We start from the raw sequence: 26,954 nt of genomic DNA, 5'->3' as shown, positions 1-26,954 counted from the left end.
ATGACCAAAGAAGCTTAGGGAAGGAAAGGGTTTATCTCAGCTTACTTACGCTTCCAGCCCACAGTCTAGCATCGAGAGAAGTCAAGGCAGGAACTCAAGCTGGAAAGCTGGAGCAAAAGCCATTAGAAACGGGGCTGGCTAGCTTGCTCGCTGGCTCACCAGTTCACGCTCAGCTGGCTCTCCTATGTAGTCCAGGATCACCTGCCTAGGGATGGTGCTGCCCACAGTGGGAGGGACCCTCCAACATCAATCAATAATCAAGACAATCCCTCACAGACATGACCACGGGGCCAATCAGATTTAGGAATGTGCTTAAATGAGGCTTTCTTTGTAGACGATGTCACGTTGAGAAAGTTAACTAGGGTTTACCTTGATTCATTCTCTCTGTGGGCTCACAAGTCAAGACAAGGGTATTATAGCCTAACGGTTTGGGGAAAAAAAATCATATGTTCTCGTGCAAACACAATTCAAACAAAATTTTACTTTGCACTTTACAAACTTTATTAAATAATGGACATTACTAACTTTAATTGTCATATATACAGTATTTAAACCATGGTTTCCAAGATGCACTGCTTTCTCCACAAAGAAAAAAAGGAGGTGAAACGTGAACTTATATATATATATAAAAAAAATTGGAACCTTCAGTATAGGAACCAGGTAAGAACTTTTAAGTACATAAAACTTCCCCCCAAGTATATACATCGCCACCCCACCTGCAAAAGAAACCATTTTAAACAAAAGCACTGAATTGATAACATTGAGGGAGCATCCGCATGCGTACACAGACACACACACACACACACACACAGACACACACAGACACATACATACACGGCTCTCAAAGTCTGCAGCCTCTACACAGAGGTGATCAATAAAACTACAGATTTATCCTAGAACCCAAAGGACTGAATACATAGTCATTTTGTACAACACCCACCTTTGTAGGCTGACACCAAACTGTGCAACAAGACACTGGTGTGAAGAATTTATCATTTCTGAGACTCAGACAGAACAGTAACGTGGACTATATTGGAATGTGCGTCACACAGACAAAAAGAAAAAACAAAACAGTAAACTACATCTCTTGAAACAGGGTCAGGTAACTTTAAAAAAAACAAGCAAACCAAACAAATGACACAAATGTGTTTGCACTTGTCTAGTAAATTCTAAGAACAGAGTTCTCGTCTTTTCTGCTGTTGCTTTATCTGGAAAACTAACGTCATGCTTAAATAAAAGCATTGGGGGGAAAAAGGAATGTTTTCAGAACCATGTAAATCAGTGCTAGGGGTCAGTCAGGGCCTGAGAACTCGAGGCAAGGGCTCCACCACCAAGTGTCACCTTTATCCCCAAATGTTGTCTCGGTCACTACAGGAAGAGTGAAGGGTTCGGAAGGACAGGAAACTCAAAGCAACAAGAACAACAGAAACGCCATAGGAACTTATTTGTAACATAAGGATGGTCACATTTTTATGTTGCACAGTTGAAACGGAAAGGGGCCTGGAGTTAACAAGAAGAAAAGGATCATGGGAAGCTGTGTGTGATTCATTATTACGGCTTACCATTACGATAGGCCAGACATGTTTCCCAACAATTCCTATCATATCTTTCTAAATGGAACTGACTGTTTAATTTGAACAAAGAGAAATAAGTTAAAATGGAAACTGAGAGGGTGAGGAAAGACTCCAGAATATTCCCCTGTGTAAAATGAGAACACGGTACTGCAAGACAAAAGTCCGACAGCCTTTATAAGGCCTTCATTAAAACGCTTTTCTGAAGCAGCAACACGTCTGTCTTCATTTCTCTCTTTGCATCTTCCGTGCCTATCTCCAAGGAGCTAGATTGGTGTGGTATCACAGTGCAATGCTGTAGAGAACTACAGTTACAACGGAGAGGAAGTGACTAGCCAGAGCCTAGCAACCAGAGGCTCAGGTCTTCTATATGTTCTGAAACACTGAAGGAGGCCCCATGCCACCATTGTTTAGAAATGAAACTCCCATCTCTGTGACAAAGACTTCTCAAGTAGGGCGTTCAGAAAAGGGTCTATGAAGAACTGCTCTAGACAAGTCATTCATGTGTTTTGTCTTATTTTAACTGAGGATCTACTCTGTGTTGGTGAGAGGTGGGCATATAAAGCAGTAGAGTGGGGGCTTTGGGTTGTGGTGTTTGGGGGAGCAGTTCTTTTTTAGGTGCCATATGAAGAAACAATCAGGTTGTTCCAGAAGTCTCCCTCATCTATTAATTAAGTTGTCTTACTTTTTTTTTTTTTTTTTGAGCTTGGAATTTTCAAGACATGAAAAGATAGTTTATTTCACCCCAGAAATTGTAGAATTACCATGATTAGTGGCATACCATCTGGGCCTTGTCTAGGAACACAGGTAAAGGGTTTTTTTGTGGGTTTTTTTTTTTTGGTCTTTTTTGTTTTGTTTTCTAATAGCAAGTGGATCCTAGGACTGCATTTTAGTTTTTCCAGTAGTCACGTCATGTCGGCATCCAAATGAAATGCAATCGGAACACCAGTGGGGAGACCTTAAGACACGATGAGGCTATATTCTCATCACCGGTCTCTGGCACGCGTCATTCTTGAGTCTTGCCATAAATATAACAGAAATGCCACATAGAACTCTTTAAATAACTCTACTTTCTCTTTTGAAGCACTGTGACAGAGACTCATGCTGCCTCTGAGTCACAGTAAGAAACTCCTCGGGGTATGGGGAGGGGGGGTCATCTAAGAGCTGTAAGTGCGCTACGGTCAGGATACGGGGGAAACGTCACGGTCAGCCAGCACAAAGCGCCGCAGTGCTATAAAGCAAGGAAAGGGTGTTTTACACCCCTGGCAGTTACAAAATTGTTTTCAACTAGTACATATATTTAAAAAACAACAAAACACCTCATCCCTATTGGTAACTGGTAAGCCTGAGGAGCCAATTCGGACAGTTCTAGAATCCTAGGCGAAGGTGCTGGAGCTGAGACACTGAAATTTCTCCCTCAGAGACTGGACAAGGTTTTGCTGATTGGGTGATGGCCCCCTCCACAGATAATCATTCAGTTTGTCGGAGTCCTTACATGCTGTCAAGTAAGGGGGAAGCCCAAGCCTGCCGCTCACGGGCTCTTTCAAAGAGCAAGACGTGCCGTGGTTACAAATGTTTCCAGAACAGCCAGGGTCTGGGATATTTGGGTCAGATTTCCTGCCCCGACTCAGAGAGAGATCCGGCCCCACTTCCTCCTCTTCTGACTTTATTTCCACGTAGTCATCTTCATCTCCCTCAGTCTCTTTGAAATTAGAAAAGTAGTTTTGTGTCGCTACTTGGGCGCTTAAGGGTAAATTTCTATTCACCACCAGAACTTTCTGTGAGTCTTGGAGGGTAAGATCAGAGCGTTTTCCAGTGTCCTGTTGACGTGAGTCCACCACACCCGACAGCAAGTCCTGTTGGCTCGCACCTCTGGAACTTTTCTGTAGAGACAGCAGTGGCTTTTTTTCTGTCCCACTTGGGTAGTTGATGGAGTCAAGAGATTTGTTTATCAAGATTGAGGAAGATGACTGGGGCCTGCTATAAGGCTGGAGTTTAGCTCCGACTGCTTTGCGGCCCAGCGAGTTGTAAAGATAGCCCTGACAGTCCTCTCTGTGGGGCTGGCTAACCACCACGCTGCAGCGCTGGGCCGAGCCCAGCAGGGGCTCCGATTCTTGAAGAGAAGGCACGGAACAAGCTGCCGACAACTGTCTGGGAATGCTTTTGGTGATGGCCTCTAATGTGGGATATTTTGACTTTGAGTCTTGCTCTGGCTGGGAACAGAAATCGGCTAACTCTCCGTTACTGTAGGGCGAATGCCAAAGCCAGTCCTCACCAGCACGCTGGGCCTGGGAAGGTGACACAGGCCTGTGGAGAGAGGGTTCTTGGGTCCTGGGCCAGCCATCCTTCTGTCCTTTAGGGGGTGTCTCTCTGAACACGATCTGGTCATACAGTTGGGAGTATTCAGCAATCCTGGCACCTGGAAGGCATACATTGAAGCAATAAGTACACATAGGCTTATCCCTGCCTGGGAAGCTTAGCTATAAGAACATAACACCCTAATAGATGTATTAAAAGACAGACAGTAGACTTAAGATTAAGGGTAAGAAGTTACTGAATGCAATGCTAATAAAAATAACCCAAAGTTTAATAAAAAAAAATTAGAGCTCATTTAGTTCTTTGAATTTTACAGTTTTATCTGAATAGTGGACCTGCAGGGTCCAGTGTGTGTCGTGAATATTCCTTTAATCCATAACGTAGTGTTAACGCTGAAAACAAGCCATAATCAAATGAGAACGCCGGAGCTTATGTTCTGGTGTATAAAGACACCTCATGTCCACTAAAGAAGAACCACAGTGCTATCTATAGTCACCTCTGGCTTCATGCGACTATTGCTTGCTCTCAGACAAATGTTCTTAGAGAGGTTGGCTCCTGGCAGCTATTTCAACACCCCTGGTTTCCAAATAACCCTCTAATGCCGCTGCCTGACAGCCAACATCTGGGAGAGTTCTTTACATTCAGCTCAGGTAAAGACTAACTCATGTATCTTCTCCCATTCCCCCAAAGCCAAGAGCAATAGCCCATGTCTCCAAGCCATCAAGGACAGATCCCTTGCTCATGCACTCCACAACTGAATACAATCTGACACTGACTTAAGAACAGGACTTGAGGGCTGGAAAGATGGCTCAGTGGTTAAGAGCATTGCCTGCTCTTCCAAAGGTCCTGAGTTCAATTCCTGGCAACCACATGGTGGCTCACAACCATCTGTAAGAGGTCTGGTGCCCTCTTCTGGACTACAGATATACACACAGACAGAATATTGTATACATAATAAATAAATAAATAAATAAATATAAAAAAAGAACAGGACTTGATAGTTCTTTTTTTGATGGTTACTTGATAGTTACTTCCAAAAAAAAAAAAAAACCATTTGCCACTGTAGCCTCACTTCAGAGTGCAGGCATCTCTAAAGACATGACCCATGGCATGCAATGGAGAACGTTCTCCTGAGCCAGGCCCCACATCAACTCAGGAGCTGTCCCCAGCTGTGATCCTGGCACACATAGGAACACTGTGCACCCTGTGGATTGCTCAGATCTTATCTGCATGATATCTGGGAAGGACGTCCATCCTATCTATGACAATCCACAAATGGCATCTATCTATATAATGGAACTATTCCATGCCTGCTGGCCTGCTGTTGGTGTACTACCCTTTACATCTCAGCGAGAGATGCATTTAGCCGAACTTCTACTATTTCTGTAGTCTACCTTCCTTGAAGATGGGAACACCTCATGGGTATCATGTACCTTTAGTTGCAACCCCTCCATCCTTTCATCCCTTGACCCCAGCTCCCAGCAATTGAGGCAAACCATCATCTGTGTAATGTCTCGTTAGAGTTTATATCCAGATGCTTTGGTTTTAAACTCCATTTTAAACTGCATTTAAGGTCAGAGAATATTGTTCGGAAATATCTAGAAGCAAACACTTGGTAAATTGCTCTTCAAGCAGCACAGTAAAGACTCAAAATACCAGTCCAAATGTGGTGGCACCTCAGGAGATACATGACCATCTCCTTGCATTGCAGCGTTCTCTGCCAGCCATCCTTTCAAAGCATTAACCATGAGACCCAACCACAAGGAGCCGGGACTTTAGACCAAGTCATATGGCTGAGCTCCAGCCGTCCCTCTCACACTGTATGTAGCCCCGAACTTATCCACAGCTGAGTCAGGGGGCACTGAGCTTCTCCAAAGCTCTCAAGAGATGATAACCCGAGCGAGAGCAGAGCTGATGCATAATTCAAATAACAGTATTCTGGCATGAATTTACCCATAACGTTTTATTGGAGGACACGGCTTCTGACTTTAGGGCAGCTCATGTAAAAATACTCATGTAGTATGAAATGTCTAAAATACTCATTGTATTTCTCATGCCTTTTTCTTCTCATACTCTCCTCATCTTTGCTTAATCAAGCCTCACCCATTCCTCAAAATCCTCCACAAGCCCTAGTCAACTAGGAACACCTTTTCCAACTTCTTTTGTACATTTCCTATGCGGCTGCAGGAATGGCTTAGTGGTCAAGAGTGCTTGCTGCACTTCCAGAAAACCCTAGTTCAGTTCCCAGCACCCACATCGGGCAGCTCACAACTGCCTGTAAACTCCAGTTCCAGGGGACCCAACACACTTGTTTAGCATCCGAGGGTTCCTGCATGTACATGGTATATACCCAGGCATATACACATATGTAATAAGACAAATAAATACATTTTAAAAGTCTTATATGCATTTACTCAAACACATGCACACAAACAGAAAAACTATACTGGCTAATCACCTCCATAGGCTAATTTATTATTGCAGATAATTGATGAGGTTTTGGTCTCAGAGAACAATGTTGTACATTTTGCTAATAGCACCAAACATAGCTTCTTCAAGGAAGCTGATCTCAACTATTTCATTACATGGATTTTTCTTTTCACCCTTTCCTTTTGAGCATAGGATTTCAAATTCATGGGCCTTTCCTGAGACAACCCAACGTGAACAGCGTGAACAGCGTGAACAGTGGGCCACAGCAGGAAAGAGAACACAGGAAAATGGCCTTGGATTAAAATGCTTCCCATAGATAACTCCTCTGGGTACTTTAATCTTCAGCTAACAAAGAGGCGACCATTGATAAACTCTGGATATAATGTATCTCACTGGAAGGGAAAACTAATCCCAGTTGTTTCTTGTTTTGATTGTCCCACTGGAGAGCGTTTACACCTAGCACGATGCCAGTATGAACAAGACAACTTTTCAGAGCTCGAGTTGTGATTAAAAAGACCCTGTTAAACAGATGTATAGAAGACGCTGGCCACCATTGACCTCTCCAGTCTAGAAACCCCGGCTAGTCTATGGGTCAAAGTTTGCCTATGATATTACTTCTGCTACTGTCCATATAGGACATATACATTATTATTATATGATAATACCAGGCTGCCTGTTTTTGTTTTGTTTTTCCTGAAGTTTGAAAGGTGGAGTTCTTTTCATTAAAGATTATTAAAAATTGAAATATTCTTGTGTCAGGAAATATCAAACATGTTGATTTCTAGATAGAGGATTAAAAAACATCAGTATTTCTCATGTTGCTCAGATATAAACAGAAGCATAGAATTGTTCCCTCCCTACATACACAAAAAGCTCTCAAGCCTATATGAAAATATCACCCAAAATATAGGAACCCAAGGAGTGTCCTTGGTCTCAAATCCCATCAGCTGAACAAGATGGCCACATGCTATAAGAAGCTCTAAAAGTGGGAGCAACTGGACCTGGTTGGGTGATTTATAGGTAGACATGTGACCCGGGGCCTGTAGACCCCGGGGACAGAGTTCAATAAAGATGCTCGAGGGTTTCAGCAGGTGAATAGGGTGCTCTTCCTTCCGCACAACACCGAGAGCAAGCTCCTGGCAAAGTGGCAAGGCCCATGCGCAGAAGTCGGGAGAATCGGTCCATTCGATTACGACGTCCTGTGCCCAGATAAACAAGAGAGAGAAAAGGAGTCATAATGTCAACTGATTGAAAGCCTGGTGGGCACAGGAAGTGGCCTTGGTCACCCAGATGGAGCCAGGTCTGAGAAATGGCAGGCCCCAAGGGTATGCTCCTGCTATGTGGCCAGGGAAGACAAGGCTGTCGGAAGGACACCTTGGGAGCGAATGCTCCTCTTTGTTGGAGGAGGACATCAAGAACAGCCTAGTAGCCCACCATGTCAAGAAAAGACCCAGATGCAAAGCTTAGAAGAGATCTTGTGGGACCCCAAGAAGACAACAGTATGAACCAGAAGGAAAAAGGCAAATGAAATGCCAATGGGCAATCACAACACTTCAAAGGTGGGTAACAAGAATTCTATTCAAAGAAGTTGTAGGCCCCAATTCTTTAGTTCTGAGGGGCTTGCTTTAAACAAGTTTAGAGTTTTGCATCTTAATGACTGGCTCGTATTCCAGTCAGGCTGGCCCTAGCTATTAGTGGTAAACTGTAGTCTGCTGATACAATCAACTCTTCCTCCTCATCAGAAACAATAGCAGTATATTTTCTCGGAACCTGGGAGACAATGGCCTGGCCGCAGCTATGGGTTGAAATCACCACTAGGGATCTTCTCCCAAGGCCACCTATGCCACCCCACCAAGTCCTCCTGCAGTTCATCAGTCACTTCCTGTAACTATAAAACAAGCTGCTTGGCAGGACAAACACTGGAGAGGATACAAATGACTTTACGGATGCTATTGTCAGGAGGGAAAGAAATACATTCCAGTCTCTCTCACGGTCACACAGATATCAACTTTGACTTTAATTCTATTCTAAAGAACTCAAAGATTCTGTAAAGCCCTCCAGAAACCAAGTCCCAGTCCTCACTTCCTTATCTGGAATTAAAATGGGAAGCTTTTGATAATTAATATTTTAAACTATGGCATCGCTTTCTCCTCAGGGATCTATTGGATTCATTTAGGATTTAGATCTCTCCTTATTACTGTCTAGTTTCCATGGAGATAGAGAAGTCGAATGCAGTAGTAGAGCACGCCTTTAATCCCAGCACTCGGGAGGCAGCGGCAGGCGGATCTCTGTGAGTTCTAGGCCAGCCTGGTCTACGAGAGCTAGTGCCAGGACAGGTTCCAAAGCTACAGAGAAACCCTGTCTCGAAAAACTTAAAAAAAAAAAAAAAGTCGAATGCAGACAAAGGTCAGTGGCATTCATGTGTCTAAGTGGCTTTGGTGTGCACAAATGTGCCTTGTCCTGAGGCTGACTTGCTTGACTCTGCTGATGCCATTTTGTTTTAACTTCTATATTTGTGGGAGTTTTTTTTGTTTTTGCTTTTTGTTGTTGTTGTTGTTTTGTTTTTGAGACAGGGTTTTTCTATGTAGCCCAGGCTGTTCCCAAACTAAGACCTGCTTCCTGGGTGCTGATTACAGGTGTGTCCCATCGTGTCTGACTTCATTTCTGCCTTTAATTGGAAAACTGACTTTTTGAATACTGAGGTAGTTCTTTGTCAGAGAATACAATATCTTCCTTCCTTCCTTCCTTCCTTCCTTCCTTCCTTCCTTCCTTCCTTCCTTCCTTCCTTCTTTTTCTTTTTCTCTCTTCCCTTCCCTTCTCTCTCCTTCCTTCCCTACTTTTCTCTTCTTCCTTTTTCTTTCTTTCTTTCTTTCTTTCTTTCTTTCTTTCTTTCTTTCTTTCTTTCTCTCTTCTTTCTTTCTTTCTTTCTTTCTTTCTTTCTCTCTTCTTTCTTTCCTTTTCTTCCTTCCTTTCTTTTTCTCTCTTTCTTTTTTCTCTCTATCTCCCTCCCTCCCTCCCTCCCTCCCTCCCTCCCTCCCTCCCTCCCTCCCTCCCTCCTTCCCTCCCTCCGTTCCTTCCTTAACAGGATCTCACTATGTTGCCCAGGCTGGCTTAGGACTGGGTAGAACTCATCGATCCTCCTGTTTCCATATCCCAAATCCTGGAATTTTAGGCTGTGTCACAGGTTGTAACAAGGGTAGGATTCCTTAAAACATGCTGGATTTTAAAATACAGATTCCAGGAGCTACAATGTGGCTGATTTGGAAGAGTGCTTGGCTAGGCCAGGGTTCAATTCCAGTACCACATAAAACCAGGTGTGGGGGCACCACCTGTAACCCCAGCTTTTAGGGTGTGTGTGTGTGTGTGTGTGTGTGTGTGTGTAGGAGGGTCAGAATTTAATAAAGTTCAGTGACACAGTGAGTTTGAGGCCAGCCGGGACTGCATGAGTCCCTGTCTCAAAAGAGTAAATAAGACAGATTCCTAGCCCCAACCCCAGAAATCAGTGTCTGGGACGAAAAGATATCCTAAGCAGAACGTCCCTCTTGCATTTTTTTTCTACCGAGTCACATGCTGTATTCACAACTCAAGGCTTTTCTCACGGATCAGTGTTTCATTCTCTTTCAAAATGTCACACCAGAAAACACTTGCCCTTGCGCCCCTGATTCTTGCCCATGTTACATCTAGAAGCCCAGCTATGCCCACAATGGAGTCTGACAGAAGAATTAAGCTTCTTGGAAGCTTTACGTGACAAAACCAAGCGAGACGGTATTGAACACACAGCAGTTAGCGGCTATTTAAGGTCACCAAGTAGTAGCTGGAATAAGTGGGAGCAAGGGAATTGTAGCTTAGAAAAATGCCTAAAAAATGGGGGGCTGGAGCGATAGGTTGGTGCTCGAGAGCATTGGCTGCCTTTCCAGAGGACCTGGGTTGGATGTCCAGCACCCACAGGGCAGCTCACAACTGCAACTCCAGTTCCAGTGGATCCAGCACCCTCTTCTGGCTTCCTCTGGTACTGCATGCTCATTGTACATAGGCACACATGCAGGCACACAGAGGAGACAAAAAACAAATACACAAATATTTTTGGTCCTTGCTTCTTTGTTGTATTACGTGTTCGTGGCTGTGTGTGCCTGTGTATGTCTTCCTCAGTCACTCACCACCTCATCTTCTGAGTCAGGGTCTCTGGCCGAGCCTAGACTGTTGGGCCAGCCAGCTCTAGTGACCTCCCCTTCCTTGTCTCTGCCTTCCCAGCCTCAGATGATGGGCATGTCATGCTGCACCTGGTTTCTCACGAGTGCTAGGGAGCTCAGCTCAGGTCCTTGTGTTTGCATGGCGAGCACCTTTACCAACTGAGCCATCCCCTCACCTCTGGGCTACGGGTGAGCATTTCGGGGGGAGATCTGCAACAAACAGCAGCCCTATTCTAGACGATTCTCAACGCCAATGGTTTTTAGATGCACCTGCTCCCCCATACATTGCCGACTCATAGGTAAGTGTTTATGCTTCTTTCATAGGTTAAAGCGGGTAGTTTCTTCCACATTTCGGGCTTCCTTCCAGAAACCTTTTCCTAAAGGCAGCAACTTTAAAGTAACATTACATGTGCAGCAACCCTGAGGCCCAGTAACACTCTAGTCTACATGCTCCAACTGAAGTAAAGTGCTAAGGGCCAATGGTGGCTTTGTGGCCTGTGTACTATGAGACCGCTCTAAGGACAGTTGGAACTGGGAAGCCTGTTCCCACACCTGACTGTCAAGAAGGAAGAACAGAGCACGCAACATACCAATGGCAGGCCCTCCTTGCCTCTTCTCTTCCAAGATGGCCGCCAGGTCTTTGGGAATGGGCTTATGCTGACTGGGTGGTGGCTGCTCCAACTCTGGGCTTCTCACTTTCAGAAGCTGATTGGCTTTCTTAATCTTTTGACTATACTGCCTTGCCATCATAAAGACCCTGCTCTTGGTCTTATCTGTGGCTTCCATCCCAAGGTCAGAGTTTTCTGGGTCTGTTTGGGGCAGGCTGTAGTTGGCCAGTTCATAGGGACTGTCCACAGGAGGTACTCCACTAGCCAGAGAGAGTTGGTTAAGACTCACGAAGGAGCCTTCTGTCGAAATCAGGTCATCTTCACGCGAGCAGTTAACCCTGCTAGCTCTGGCAACCCTGCTTTGCCCAGGCATGAGAAAAGCCTGGCTCCCCGGAAGGGAGAGCATAGATGAGGCATGCCCCGAATCTCTGCTCAGCTCACGGGTGCTCTCAACATACAGCCTCTCTGGCACGTCGTCTTTGCTGACAGGAAACGCAGCGAGGAGACGGTCTCTCGCTTTGTCTTCATTCTTCTTGATGTAATTTTCCAGGTCGTTCCAGATTTCATCTACTTCTTCAGACAGTTTGTCTGACAGAGCCTTATCTGCGATGGGCAGGTTACAGCGGGGAGAGTCATACAAGAAACTCAGATAGTCAGTATCGGAGGGCCCCTGAGGGTAAGACACATCCTCTTCACTGAGCTGGAGACTGTCCTGGGAGATGAAGGGTCTCAGGCTGTCGCAGCATGCAAAATCAGCCTCCAGTCCCAGGAAGGTGCTCCTTTTGGGCTGCTTGAGTGTACTGCATTTGAAGTCCAGTGATGGTTGGTCTGGAAGCCCTATGGTGTCATAGATGTTTTCTTCCACTACTTGGAGTTCATGAACGCTTTGGTTAGATGCCTCTTGGGCACTGGGAGCTGCCTCTTTCTTTGAGTAGAGAGAGTTTGTACTGTGGCTAGCCTGCCTCTTCGAGAAGGCTAACTCTGGGGTGCTCTTGGGGCGAACAGAGTCTCTGGGTGATTTGGGGAAAGAGGATTCGGCTTCATCCCGCTTAGCAACCATTAACTTCAAGTCTTCGAAACTTATGTTATCATAGACATGGTCTATATCATCAATCGTCAACTCCACAGACGACCCAAAGGGAGTCATCCCTCCCTGTCCTCCTAGTTGAGGACCATGCTGCAGTTCTCCGGCAGGATAGTACCGAGAGCCATTGCTGTCCCTCACTCTTACTTCAGGAGGACACGTGTTGCTCTCACCAGCACTGCTGGCCCGCCGGACAATCCTGTGACTGGAGCTGGAGATCTCGGCGGGCTCCATCAGTCCCAGGTGCCAGCTGCAAGGGCGGCTGGAGGTATTCTCTTCGCACAGCCTGGCGGAATTGAGATCGGAGGATGAAAAGGAAGGGACGAACATCTGGTAGTCATCATCATCGTCATTCTCCTGTGGAGACCGGCGGCTGGGAAACAAGGACTGCCTGATGTGGGGATCCGTCCAGAGGCTTCTGATGGCGCCGCCCCCGCGGAGCATACTGACGATGGTGGCGCTGCTTGGCTGGCTGTTCCTCTGGGCTGGAGAAGGTGTGGCGGAAGTCACCTGGGAAGAGCCTTCCTCTCTGGAAACCTGAGGGAGACAGACACATAGCAACTGAATTGTTGCACCATGCGGAAGATGTGTGACTGGGGGAATGTCAGCTACGTAGCCAGACTGCCACCTGGTTAGAGAATGTCACCTATGTAGCCAGACTGCCACCTGGGTAGAGAAAATGATCACTAGCCATTGTTGGTTTTCAAGTGATTTGGAGAGCACTTCAGATTTTTGAAAAGGGGGTAGAAAGGATAGGGACATTTAATTAAAAACTGAGCTATAGGGAATTTGCAGATATCGCCTGTAATTTTCACAGTCAGTATGAACCAGGTATAGATATATCAGGATTATATTGAAGAAACCTAGGCTCTGAAATAGTATCTATCTCTTCTGGTTAGTAGTAAGGCTATAGTTCAAACCCAACTGACTCTAAAATCTTTGCTCCCAGACAGAACAGAAGCAGAATATAGCAAGTATGGTAGCTATTCATTGTATACATGAGTATGTATTGAGGCCTATGCCTTAATACCACCTTGTATGCAGGACTTTAGGGGCCTTCATTTCAATGTCTTGCTCCTGAGAGTCCTTTTGTAATTTCTGATCCCATCAGGAGCCCCTGCTGGTGACTTGATGACGTACTTCAAGGGTTTCCTTAACCCTGAAAGGCTCACTGTGAACTTGATCTTAATTTATAGACTCCAGGAAAGGAGGCTGTGTTACAGGAGTTTAACCCACTGTTAAGATGATGGTATTTTAACATTTGTTAACAAAATATATTTAACTAATGCTTAGTTATTGTTTTAGAAGTAAAAATACAGGGAACCACGGTTTTTTTTTTTTTTTTTTTTTTTTTTTTTTTTTTTTTTTTTTAAAAAGACAGGGTTTCTCTGTAGCTTTGGAGCCTGTCCTGGAACTAGCCCTTGTAGACCAGGGTGGTCTCAAACTCACGGATATCCACCTGTCTCTGTCTCCTGAGCGCTGGGATTAAAGACATGCGCTACCACCACCTGGCTGCAACCAATAAGGGAACTTTTCTAATCAAACAATGTACTTTTTTTCACTTAGAACCTTTCTTGATGGGAGTTGGCCATCTAGAAAAATCCCATCTCCTGAGAATAACAACGTGCAAGGAGAACAGACTGGCCTGTGGTCTTATCATGGGAACTGGAGATGGGGGCAGATAACCTGATACTATTCTGGACACAGAAGAGCTAGCTTCAAAGAGCTGAAATAGTTAAGGCTTGTTCAGATTCAGTCGGTCGGGGCAGGACATGTTTCCTGATAAAAGCACTATGAGTAACCTACTGGAGATGTCAAATTAGCAAGAACTGCTTACCACTTGTCGGGCTAGTTCCAGGAAAGGAGAAAGCAGCAGATAGCACAAAAATAAAATTCCACCCTAACATTTTTCTATTTAACTTTAAAACCTATAACAATTAATCATTTAGTTTTAGAAATTTTCACAAATCCGGACATAAAATATTTTTATATAATTTTATTGCCTTTGTAAATCTTTTTAACCAAAATTTCAGCATCTTTTCCTTTCCCTGCATTCAGACTGCACTGATGTGGTGCCTGTAAAACACAGGTACCAGGTAACTCCTTACAGTGAAGATGAGTTAGCATTCATCCATCAAATTACGACAGATATAGAGGGCATAACAAAATAGCCCTGTATTTCTCACTGCAGCAGAAATAATCCTGGAACTCATCTAGCCCCCAGAAGTCATGGATGTTTTGGGTAACTAAACCCAAATTGTTGTTAATATTGTTCTTAACTATTGAAGTCAATGATGGCAGTATTTTTGAACACTGTACCCAGTCCATCATTCAGAGAGTTGATGAATTCTGAGATTAATAAATAATCAATGTAGGGTTAGTCATAGTATAGAAGTACGTAAGTCTTAAACCTCAATTTTACCAGGGCCAAGATGACCATTTTCTCTCTCTGTTTTTCCATGCTGTCCATTTTGTGTGTTTATTAATTTGATAACAGGATCATTTATGGCATATTTGCCCTTTTGCCAAATATTGTATTGGGCATCTTTAAAAATTATATTATCACATGACATCTCATTAGTAATTTTCTAAAGGAGGAAGGCAGGCCTGCTGAGGTGAAAAAGCTTGCAAGAGACGATCACAAAGGGCAGGAGTGCATCTGAATTCAGGCCTTAACCCCAGCTCATTTATGAACTTAGCTGCGAAAGACAGGATGAGGGGTTCAGGATATATACTCAGGAAGAGATGCCAAACTGTGGTAAAGCCATAGGCCAATCTGTTTACATTCTGAGGATACACATCACCGTTAGGAGACAGAATCTGGCTACTGAAGTAGCACCCCGGTAGTATGTTTGTTTGTTGTTCTTGTTTGACTTTTATCTTCACAAAGCTCGGTAGTCCTGAATGGACTTGGTTGAGCACTGTTGGAAAGTTGCCTAAGATGGGAAAGCTTAACCTTTTTTACTCAGTTAGGTACAGAGAGGGGCTTGGCTCCAGGATTCTATCACAGAGTACTTTTGTAGGTGACCCAATTTAGGCAAAGATCAGAAAGTTAAGTTTCACAATGAAGAGTCAATACAGTTACAAAGTTTCAGATGAAAACAAATAGTATCTGAAAGACCGTGAGTGCATCCTAGAGCCGCTGAAGTCCCCTCCTAAGTCCACACTGAGTTTTTGACAACTGAAAGTCGGGTTTTATTTTGTTGTTGTTTTGTTTTGATTTGGTTTTAGACAGTGTCTCACTGTGTAGCCCTGATTGGCCTGGAGATCACTGAGATCCCCCTGTCTCTGCCTTCCAAGTGCTAGGGTTTTTTAAAAATGAAGATACAGCCTTTATCAACAAGGTCCCTTTGTCCCTTTGTTAAACCATGGTGCAAATGGGATTAGGGGAAGAGATGATTAGAGCCCCATCCTTATGAAGGATGGTACATCCTTGGGTCTTACATGAGAAACCACAATAAATACTCTGGGAAGTGTCAGTTAAGACAACCCATCAGTGGCCATATTGGAAAAGTCACTCAGGTCAGGATACACCAGTTCCTCTTTCCAGGTAACAAACCTAATACACAATGTCCAATAGGACAAAACATTTTACTTTTTCTTCAGTGGTGAGTTTTTGTTTTTTATTTTATTTTATTTATTTTATTTTATTTGTGTGTGTGTGTGTGTGTGTGTGTGTGTGTGTGTGTGTGTGTTTGAGACAGGATTTCTCTGTGTAACAGTCCTAGCTGTCCTGGAACTAGCTCTGCAGACCAGGCTGGCCTCGAACTCACAACGATCCACCTGCCTCTGCCTTCTGAGTGGTGGGATTAAAGGTGTGTGCCAGCACCCAGAACCTCAGGCTTGCTGGCAGCAGACAAAGCTCTACAGTGAGCACTTACCATCTCCTAATGGTTTGTCAGAGGAACACAAGCACTACTTAGATACAACTTGACCTCGCGAAGCTTCATGGCATCACACATCATACCTGCTGCACCAGCAGAAGGATTATATTCCTAGTTGTAATTTTTTTCTTTTGAAATGGGTTTCACTATGTTGCCAAGGCTGAAATTAAACTTCTGGATTCATTCATTCATTCATTCTTCTTGCCTCAGTTTTCCCAAATAGAAGGGACTTTATATATTTATTATATCTTAGGACCATAGTCTTCAATCATCCTGGTGATTGACAGTGCTTTGGGAAGGGAGCTAGATAGACCCAGGAAATATATATATCTCAGGGCCTGGCTTTAACTTGAGACAGGTACAGGGCAGTGTGAGACTGGCCACACTATCTTTCAGTAAATGTCACTGTCTAAGGGTGGTCATAGCTTCTGAGGGGAGAAGCGGACCACAGGGATGGGTAGAATTAATTGCCTGAACTGCAAGTGATGAAATGGGAGGGAGTAAGTTGAAAACAATTTGCTTTCCCTTAAATCAAGGACAACTAGCTGACAATGCAAAGTGGATAAGGTTGTCAAAATGTAAAGTAAATGTTGACACTTCAGGCTGGGGTGAGACCAGTAAGGGAGGACAGTGAGGTAAAAGGTGCCCACAGCAAACCCTTCAGAAGAAATGTGATCATGCTTACCTTCTGGATATCATGTGCAGTTTCTAAAAAAAAAAAAAAAAGTTTTAAGTTTGAAAATTTAAAATTTAGATAAGCATTTCTATTTCTATATGGCTTGTACACATATTGTTAATAACTGAAGTTCAAGAGATCCATTTTTTTTAAAAACAAAACAAAAAACTCCCTCACTTATCTGTTCCACATTCTCTACCATAGTAGAACCACGCTACATTATGAGCCAAAGCCATTTTCTGTATCCCTGAGAGCAGTTATTCAGGGGTAAATTGTTTCCAAAACTTTCTAACAAAAAATATGAAAAGCAAGGCCTGTGTCATAGGCCATAAAAGTCCCCTGAAGACAGGAGAATGCTTTTGTTGAGTTTTAGACATATTGGGGCTTTAAATGAAGATGAAATATTTATCCATGAGGTCTTCTTGATCCTGCCATGGAGGGGGATTTATACATGTGTCTTATAGACACCCTATTAATGCACATTTAATCTTTGCAAGTGTTTAGTCAGGTAAGCTTGCAGAGTGCTTCTCTGCCCACAAATTCCTCCCGAGAGGTACACTTCAGTCTGGTGTGCATTTTTCTGCATCTCATACCCACTGTCTCGCACCTTCTTGCAGTGTAAAGTCGCTCTGTTGGTTTTTAAATAAAGATTCATTACACATCGGTATATTTTCTGCTAAATATATAGGCATGTGTTGGTTGAGAGAGATTGACTTCATTCTTTTCAAACTCAGAACATTCCACGATAGCTAGGAACATACTATTTCCTACCAGATGGACATTTTATAATGTGATATTAAAATGCTACAAACCCAAATCAAGTTTATCCCTTATAACAAACTCGTCGCTTATTGACATCTTAAGAGGTCTAGAAATATTCTTCCTTTTTGTTTCTGGCAGGGTCTCGTGGATGACTTGCTGAACTTGAACTTCTTATGGAGTTGAGAATGACTTTTACATAGTGCATGGTCGCTCTATCCAGAAATAGTGGTTGTTTCTGTAGCTAATATTCTACACCAGGAAAAACACAGGAGTTGTACCAGGTTCCCTGAGCACTTGAGACAGGAGTTGACCTTGGAAAATCCTGACCTTCACCATACCAAGGCCTAGCTCATCTTGAGAGAGATGCAGAGTTCTAGTTGGACTTGTTGACACAGTCATATGAGCCTAGAGGTCAAATTGCTGGATCAAGGGCAAATTACCACTTTGAACTTAAATGGGAATTACTCAATATTTTTCAGGAAAAGTTGCAAAAATTTACCCTCCTGCCAAGAGTTTTACAGTGTCTTTTCATCAAATTCATAGCTTTCTTCTGTCCAGTTCTCTCACTAAATGAATACTTTTTTTCAATTACTGATGCAGGTGTCTTTTTAAACTTTAAAATATATTAGCACTTTGTTTCTTCTGGGACGTTGGGACATATATATGTATAGACGTATATAGCACACATATTACATGCATTATTACATGTTTAAGGGTCCTTTTCCTCCTGCTTTTGTTGATAACATTTCTTTCTGAGAGATGTTAATTTTATGTCTGACAGCTATGTTGCAAATAACTTCCATCAACTGTTTTGCAACAGAACACTTTTGCTTGTAGAAACATTCAATCTCTGTGCAACCTAGCTATCAAACCTCCCAATCTACCATGCACCTAACACATAATTTTCTTCTATATGATGATTAACTAAGAATGAAAAAGGCAACTCTATTTTTGCACTCACCACTGGTCTTCAACACTTTGCGCGTCCGGGAGGAAGGTTCTGAGGGGAGAGGGAAGCCAGCATTATTTGCAAATCGATACCTTCTCTCATAAATAAATTAGTAACTTATTGACATTTTAAGAGCTTTAGAAATGTTCTTTTTATTTGTCTGTTATAGACAAGCTTTCCCGCATCTCAGGCTGGCCGCAGCTCTGTAGCTGAGGACGACCTTGAACTCTTGAACTTCCTGCCTCTGTTTCCGAAGTACAGAGACCACAGGCAGGAGCTCCCTTTATGTGGAGCCAGAGAAAGAACCCAAGGCTTTGTGCATGTTAGGCAAGCACCCTCTCAACTAGGCAATATCCTCAGTCCCGGGCTCTAGAAAGATTCTGCCCAATTCACTCAAATTCTCAGTGCTCACAGATACTCGGGTGTGAGCAATTCACTCTGCTGAATGGTAGGATAGGCTCCAAAGGGTCAGGAGTCACAGAACAGAAGGGCAGGTGCTACTTTACCAACAGGCCGAGCCGTGGAACAACTCCCGCAGCTGCCACTGCAGCCCATCAGCTGGCAACTTACGATTTTCTATCCCAGGCTGAGGGCCTTACCCAGGCTTTGGATCCAGCTACCTCTCTCTTCTCAATCTGAGCTCACTGCTTCCTCTTGGCCTTTCACCTGCCGTCTGCTACCAGCTGATTTATCAATGACTTTTGTCTCCCAAGTTAGGGACCACAATGCCATTCTCAGTTCATCTCGTTCTCATCCACCAGTCTAAAAAGCTTACAGTGAGCTGACCAAGTCACCAGTCTGCATCCCTAAGCCATCCCCGTTCTGTCTAGGCCTTCATTTCTCCCCTAGACTAGCATGGCTGCCGTATGTGGTGGGTGTGGGGGCAGGACGTAGACTGGACAGGGACGAGGGATGCCCAACTCCTTGCCTACTTGGCTCTTTACCCGAAGCCAGCTTCTACTGAAGGCACGTATGCTTAGTTTGAAAGCCTCCTTTGCCTTGCCACAGTCACACATATACACAGCCTGCTTATCCTTCATCATCAGGCTCCTAGCTGTGGTCCTCTCTCCCCATCTCTCTTTCCACCCTGCACTGTCCTCTTCCACCTCAGCTCCATCCCTCGCTCCAGCCAGGCTGAGCTGTTGACAGCCACTACTTGCCCTGTAGTCTGTTGGCTCAAGTCCTCGGGCTCTGCATGGACGATTCCAACCCTGTGCCTCTATTTCCCATCCCATCAAGGGTATCAGTCTTTGACTGGTCTCATTCATTCCTGGAATCTCTTCCTCCATCTTTTCACCCTCTTTTCCATCTGCACATGCCAAATCTTTAGCAAAGAGACCGGTATTTATTTATTTATTTATTTATTCCTTTTTTTGGTCTACTCCACAGTGAGGGTCTTATAAATGAAAATTGTAATTGCTACTTATCTTGGCATTCCTTTCCTATAGTAAAGGGTAAAGTGGACTTCGTTAATACTCTTTCATATGAAACCAAGAACTGAGAGCTAAGAGAACACTAAGCAAATCAAAATGTTAAGCTTGAATACTATTGTGTGTGTCATTCACAAGGTATACCAGTAACAGCAAATAGGGCGTAAGGGAGTACTTACCAATGGTGAGGTACCATAAAAAGCAGAAGCAGTTGGTTGACACATTTTGCTTGTTTTGTTTATTTGTTTGTTTATTTGAGACAGGGTCTCACTGTAGAGCTCTGTCTGGCCTCCAATTCAATGAAATCTGCCTGCCTCTGCCTGGGGCAAAAGGCATGTGCCATCATACCTTGCTGGTTGACATATTTTATACTTAGCAGGAAAGAGTTAAGTACGGAGGTGTTTTAAAGAAAGGCTAGAAAGCCAGGTGGTGGTGGCGCACGCCTTTAATCCCAGCACTCTGGAGGCAGAGGCAGGTGGATCTCTATGAGTTCGAGGCCAGCCTGGTTTATAGAGTGAGTTTCCAGGACAGGATCTAAAGCTACAGAGAAACCCTGTCTCGAGAAACCAATAAATAAATAAAGCTAAATAAACAAATAAGAAAGGCTTGAGGGGTGTTCTGTTTTTTTGTCCATGTTAGCCTTAGATGTATTCGAACCAACAACCAGTCAGAAAATGTCTGCCAGTCCGAAAGGTACCCACTTTCTGTCCCTCTCAGCATTACAGTTCAACTTCAGTGGCAACTTCCTGCTTACCAGATTTCCGCCTCTGCCGATGCGGTGCAGGGTTTTCTTTGGAGCCACATGGTGCCTTCATCTGTCCCTCAGGGCTGTAGCAGAAGCCTGGATGGTCTGCAAAGAGGAAGGTATGGTGATCGTGTAGGGGGGGCCGTGATTTTTGGAATTCTGTGTTACATCAGAAACACCAGTAATGCACAAGCGATAAAGGTTCTTGTAGATGATAAGAAGGGACCTTTTTTTTTGGGGGGGGGAGGATGGGTAAGTAAATGCACTGTATTTCCTTTCTCCCTCCCTTAATTGTGGTGGAGGTGAGAGGAAGAGCCCTCCCTGGAGGCTCACCTGACAGTTTTAGGACCTGTGGAAACTAGAAGTGTGACTAGCCATAGCGTATGCTACAGGAAAACCAGGAGAACCAAAGCAGAAACAAGGCAGCGTCTTAGAAAGCAATGCTCATGTCTGCTCCAGCTGTTAAGAGCAAGTGAACAGCCGCTGGCTTCCCATAACTGACATTTTACAAGCTTTGAGATAAGAATGTGACAGACACAAAAAAGGATAACGGCATCTTCTCAAAGAATGTTAAGGGAACAAAAACTTACGGATGGCATCCATTTCGAGTATTGCCTGCTTGGCCTGAAAGACAAAAAAAAAAAAAAAATGTAGATATAATTGACTCTTTTTCTCCAATTTCTTCTTTAAACTGCCAAGTGTGACAGAGATCTTATCACATTCAAATAAATGGGTTTTAGAAAACAGAACATTAAAAAACAACCCTCGCGATTTCTTTTAGGCATTAATACATAGTTCAGGGGACTCAAAGGGAGTCCCTCATGGGGAAAAGCAGGGGCTGCCTACTCAACACAATACAGCGAAAACTTGATGGTCAGTTTTTACTGTCACCTTGACACAATTTAGACTCACCTGGGAAGAGAGTCTCAATGAAAGACTGTCTAGAGCAATGGTTCTCAACCCCCTAGCACTGGGGCCCTTTACTTTAGTTCCTGGTGCTGTTGTGACCGCAGAACCATAAAACTAGTTCATTGCTACTCCATAACTGTAAGTTTGCTACTGTTATGAATTGTAAGGAAAATCTCTGTGTTTTCCCCAGTGGTCTTAGGTGACCCCAAAAGGGATCGCGACCCACAGGTTGAGAAATGCTCGTTTAGATCAAGTTGGCGTGTGGGCATATCTGCGGGGGCAGTGGATTATCTTCTTTATTTTGTTATGGGAAGGCCAACTGTTATGGGTCATAACCCTGAGTTATATAAGAGTAGAGACAGTGAACTCAGTAGGAGGCTCTCCGCCCTGGACTGTGGGTGTCATGTGACTGGTGGCTTTACGTTCCTGTCTTCATTCATGTCCCCATTATGAAGGAGTATAACCTGAACTGTGAGCTGAAACAACTCCCCCACCCCCACACAAGCTGCTTCTCTCGTCAGAGGATCACAGCCACAGAGATGAAGCAAGAACAAGATTGCAGCACCCAAGTAGACGCTGCCTTTGTACAGAGCCATACACATCTTCCTGTAAACTCGAAATCAGCTCTAGGTTGCTTAGCATATCCTTGTAGATAGTTTTATACTGTATTGTTACTCTAGTAAAAAAAAAAAAGCAAAGAAACAGCTGCAAGCACACGGAAGTCCAGCTGCAGCTGCAGTTCAGGTGGTCACCCAGAGCAACCAGAGCCGGTGGCTCTCACCTCTCTGGATGCGCTTTCTCAACTCCAAGGTCTCATGGCAGGACCCACCTTTCTGAGTGCTGTTAGCGTTGACTGACAAGCACAGGCACAGTCCCTGTCACCACCCTTCGGGAAATGGAGCCTGAGGCCTTGAGGCTTCGGCTCTCCACACACTTGGTCGTTCTACCCAGAATACTTTGCGGCTTGCTGTTTCTGTCGTCACATGTTGCTAAAGCCCAGAGACTTAGAAACAAGCTGAACTCTCTTAACCCACCCTTTTGCCAGCTGATTGTTAGGGGGAGTCCGTTAAGGTAACATTTCTTGCTTTCCAATGCTGTTTGCATTCCCCTCGAGGATAATATAGTCTAATCTACATATGCTATGCTGTAATAACTAAAATGATTTTGTTTCTAATTTGCTGCAATCTATGATATCATGCCAAATTATCTGGTAAACACACGTAATTTAAAAAATAAAGATGGGGGCACAGATTGAAAAAAATACCGAATTATCTTAATTTTGAGAAATAGTAGTTGTCTACTTCATACGCTTGTATTTCTGTTTTATATTTGGAATCTGAGGTTACTAGTTGCAATTAATTTAAAACACAAGTGGTAGTTAGTGTTCTAGTTTTGTGTTGATATTTAAAATGAAGAAGCACTTACTTCATACTTATGCTCAATTAATTTGGCTCAGATATCTATCTATCTATCTATCTATCTATCTATCTATCTATCTATCTATCTATCCATCCATCCATCCATCCATCCATCCATCCATCCATCCATCCATCTATCTATCTATCTATCTATCTATCTATCTATCTATCTATCTGGGGCATGTGACTGGTTCCAAGAATTTCCCTTAACAAAGTTAATCCCTAAAACAGCATCATCCCCTTAAATCTTGTAAATTAGTTCAGAAAAGAATTCCCCTGTTGTCCACTAGGTGGCAGCTGAGGACCACCAGGGAGTCAGAGGTCTGGGCGGAGGTTGGCAGCGTTCAGTGACTCATCGCCAGCTGTGTTGACATTAGAAGCCCGGGGTTACACATGTCTAGTTGTTTAAAGTGCCCCATTATACATTTGTTTGATTTCGTAGAAATAAATATATTTTGAAAGCTTTAAGAAAACAATTGAATAGTCTCGATGAAAGATTTAAAAAACCCCTTCATTTAATCACCCTACTTAAATACTGCGAGGAATTGTTTTTAACATTATAGTGGATAAAGTATATTAAATAGGTTTGTTTTCATTTCTAGTGGGGGAGAATATGGTGTAGAGGCTCTTTGGAGCCAGATTTTGACCTGGGTTTGAATCTGTATTTGGCCATACACTAGTTATAAAACTTGGACAATTTACTTCCTATATCTGAACCTCTGATTGTATTTCTCTAACATGGGGGAGAACACGACCCATCTCTGAGATATTTTACTGAGTGCGAAGTAAGTGTACTTATCACAATGGATATGTGTTCAATAAGCTGTAAATTAAAATCCATCTTAGATTCTAATGGACTAATAACTTGAGTGAAAAGAATAATTGTATTGTGCCTTTATTAATTGTTTTAAGCATCAAGGGGAAACCACCAGGAATACATGGACCAGAAGGACGAGGACAGGCACGGAAGCTGCCTCATTTGGTAACTGACTATAATTGCCTTTCAGGATCTTATTAAGCAATTTGATTTTCCTAGGATTCCTGTGAACAGTAGGTGGGGCACATCAAAGACGAGGTGCCACCTCTCAGAAGGGCATTGCCTCTGAGTAACCACGAGAGAAGGCAATCACTGTTCTGCCTGAGTTCTCTGGTCTTTCACTGTACCTGATGAAAAGAAACTCACACTTCAGGCCAAGCACACAGTTCTATGAATTCATTTCCTGAACGTAAAGCCACTACTGGCACAGCTCCTAAAGATCAGGCTGAATATGGAGAAGGCAAGCTGGGCATCCTGGGGTACACCTGCGATCTCAGTACTCAGGAGGCCAGGGGTGGGGGTGGGGCTATGATGAAGAATTTCAAGTTCAAGGCTGGCCTGGGCTACCTAGTGAGACCAACCAACCCACCAAAGACAAATTTCTTCTTTCCCAGAACTCCTTTGCCTTTTCCCCACCGGGTGTTCCTCTGCCAACTCTGATCCCATTTTCCGTTCTATTTCTCTCCTCTTGGTCCTGTTACAGACATCACCCCATCCTCATAGACGGCTACTCATCCCTTTATCTTAGGCTTTTGCTACTTTATTTCTAGCCCCCATGTCCCCTACTCCACAGTAGCAGCAGGGCACTTCGGCCATCCTAGAACCCGAACATACCAGGATTGCCTGGCCACCCAGGCAAGGTACTAGGAACTGTTTTCAACTACAGATTCCCTATTTCCCGACGAACCAGCTGCCCATAATAGACCAGAAATCTCTTCCCCACTCAGCCAGGAATCATAGTCCCGACAGCTGCAGTCTCATGAACATGTGCGCTCTTCTCCTTGTAGGAACCCTTCGCTCCCCAGCTCTGCCACCCCTAGAGAGGAACTCGTGAGTGCCATAGTCCCTTACAGCAGTTTCCACGTTGCTAAGCAGTTTGCCACGACACCATCACACTGATTCACGTGGCAGCCCCAGGTGGATCGCTGGTGCCTATCAGAAAGGAGCTGAGTCACCATGAACAACCAGACCATTTTCTTTAGCGTGAGTCTGACCCTGTCCACTTTCGCGCACTCACCCCATGCCTGCTCCATCCAGGGGATGACCTCATCACCCACACCAGCTCCTCTAACCCTTCACGCTGTCTTCACCCCCTCATCGCTCCTCTGCCATCTCTCTTCGTTCTTTACCCAGTTCAGGGAACATGTTTTCAACTCCTTCCCAGGCTACCCCCATCATTCCTGTATTTACGATTCTTGATTCTCACCGCTACCACCACAATGGCCCTTCCTCACCCTTGCTACCTCCTAATCTTCCCAGACAGCTCACCAACCAACACCTTGTTTATCACTCAGATGGAAAGCTTTGTTTTGATTGAGTTGCCTTCTAAACCACACCTTTTTGAACTCTGAGAAAAAAAAAAGTCTCTACTCAGCCGGTTCCTCATTTCTTTTTAACCCACTGCAAACATTCTCCAAATCCATCTTCTGCATCTCAATGGCACTTTCTAGCTGCTATCCCCGCCTTCCTCATCATGTACCCTCCTCAGGGTCCTCACAGCTATCCCTGGCTGTCTTTCAAGCGTCCCCCCCTCCCCCCCCAGCAGAGGACTTGCTGGGATTCCCAGGAGTCCCGGTTTCCTTTATACATTCTTGTGGGCCATCCTGTCAAACTATAGGGCTTCAATCACTGCTTCTCCTAATCCCTGGGGCTGCCAGAACCTGAATTTCCACCTCCATTCACCTTGTCAGATGCTCCTCTGCTCCCATCTAACCGGTTAGGTGTCCTCCGTGAGCCCAGCCCGTCTGGTTAACTCCCAACCCTAAGCCCTTCCTGTAACTTCCGACTCAAGTGCAATCTCAGAGGGTGACATCTGTTCCTTTTGCCTGGGTGACCTGTCTGGCATCTGCTCCCTGCATTGTGCTCCACGGGCTGCTTTGCCGACTTCCTCTACCCCAGCCTTACCTCTGCCCTATCTCCTGGCCCTCTGGTCCCAACACCAGCTGTGTTTGGTGAGCAGGGTGTCACACCTGTTTTTGTTTACTTGGTCGTCTCAGCCCCGGTCCCCTCCCTCACCCCAACTTCATAAGAACATTCCTCATCCTTCACGAAAGCAGGAGGCATTTTCCTTCCTCCCCCTCACTGCCCAGGGCTGAACACTTTGTCCTCCTGCCCCAGGCCACCTGGCTTTCGGCACAGTTGTTTCCCCACGTCCAGCACACACACAGATCTGGGTTAGGCGAGCAGCTTGCTCTTTCCTGGTAAATTCCTTTCCCGCCAAACTGGGCTTGGTTTCCTGCTGTTCCCACAGGACCCAACACAGCCTCCTGAGGCTCTCGACCTCCTCAGAGGGGTTCCCTGTATTTTCTGTTAGTTCTTTATAAGCTTCCTTATTGTCCCCCTTTATTCTTGGGGGTGGGGTGGGGGGGAGGAGTAGCTAGTAACATTGCCTCCATTAGCCTAAGACATGTAAATCTGTAGTTGGTGCCATTGATCATTGATTCCTTTCTCTCTCTCTCTCTCTCTCTCTCTCTCTCTCTCTCTCTCTCTCTCTCTCTCTTTCTCCCTCCCTCCCTCCCTCCACACACACACACACACACACACACACACACAAGCACACACACACACATATACACACACTCATATGTCAAAGTTCAACCTCGTGGACAGGATTTTGTTTGGCCATCCTTCCGCCTCAGACTTTTGATTGTTAGGCTCTGTTTTGAAGCTGGGCTTTGTTTCCTGTCAGACCCCTGGCTAGGGCCTGGGCCCTTTCAGAAGCCACCTTGTGTGCTGTGTGTTGTGTTCTGACTGACCTCTCTCTCTCACCTTAGCTGGGATCTTTGCTGCATGGTTCTCCAGAATCAATCTCTTCAGGTGCAGAACCCAGAGGCGTTTGTCTTGCTGGGATTTGGCCTACAGAGGAGATTTAAGCAGTGAGTTGCAAGGCAATGCAGAGATGGCGGCTGGGCCCTGCGCACCTCTCCCATGTGGGGACCCAGGAGT

At 44.5% G+C, this 26,954-nt stretch overlaps 1 protein-coding gene across 10 annotated transcripts in view; it reads right to left on the bottom strand.

Moving 5' to 3' along the window:
- Positions 1 to 477: 477 nt before the first annotated feature.
- Positions 478 to 26,954, bottom strand: part of Plekhg1 (pleckstrin homology and RhoGEF domain containing G1) — a 214,311-nt gene continuing 187,834 nt past the window's right edge. For all 10 annotated transcript variants that reach the window (XM_050135707.1, XM_050135708.1, XM_050135711.1 and 7 more), the window contains 7 exons: positions 26,778 to 26,864; positions 21,236 to 21,269; positions 20,655 to 20,750; positions 18,483 to 18,521; positions 16,769 to 16,791; positions 11,098 to 12,736; positions 478 to 3,990 (listed from right to left, as the gene is read on the bottom strand). In XM_050135707.1, the coding sequence (XP_049991664.1) occupies positions 2,948 to 3,990; positions 11,098 to 12,736; positions 16,769 to 16,791; positions 18,483 to 18,521; positions 20,655 to 20,750; positions 21,236 to 21,269; positions 26,778 to 26,864 (2,961 nt within the window). In that variant the 3' untranslated portion in view covers positions 478 to 2,947. The remainder of the gene's footprint in view (positions 3,991 to 11,097; positions 12,737 to 16,768; positions 16,792 to 18,482; positions 18,522 to 20,654; positions 20,751 to 21,235; positions 21,270 to 26,777; positions 26,865 to 26,954) is intronic.

The sequence above is a fragment of the Alexandromys fortis genome, unplaced genomic scaffold, assembly GCF_014885135.2.
Source record: "Alexandromys fortis isolate MF-2015 unplaced genomic scaffold, M_Fortis_MF-2015_v1.1 scaffold_23, whole genome shotgun sequence".
In the NCBI taxonomy this organism is placed as follows: Eukaryota; Metazoa; Chordata; class Mammalia; order Rodentia; family Cricetidae; genus Alexandromys; species Alexandromys fortis.
The sequence above is the reverse complement of the archived record's forward strand: the minus strand, read 5'-3'. Positions and strand labels throughout refer to the sequence as shown.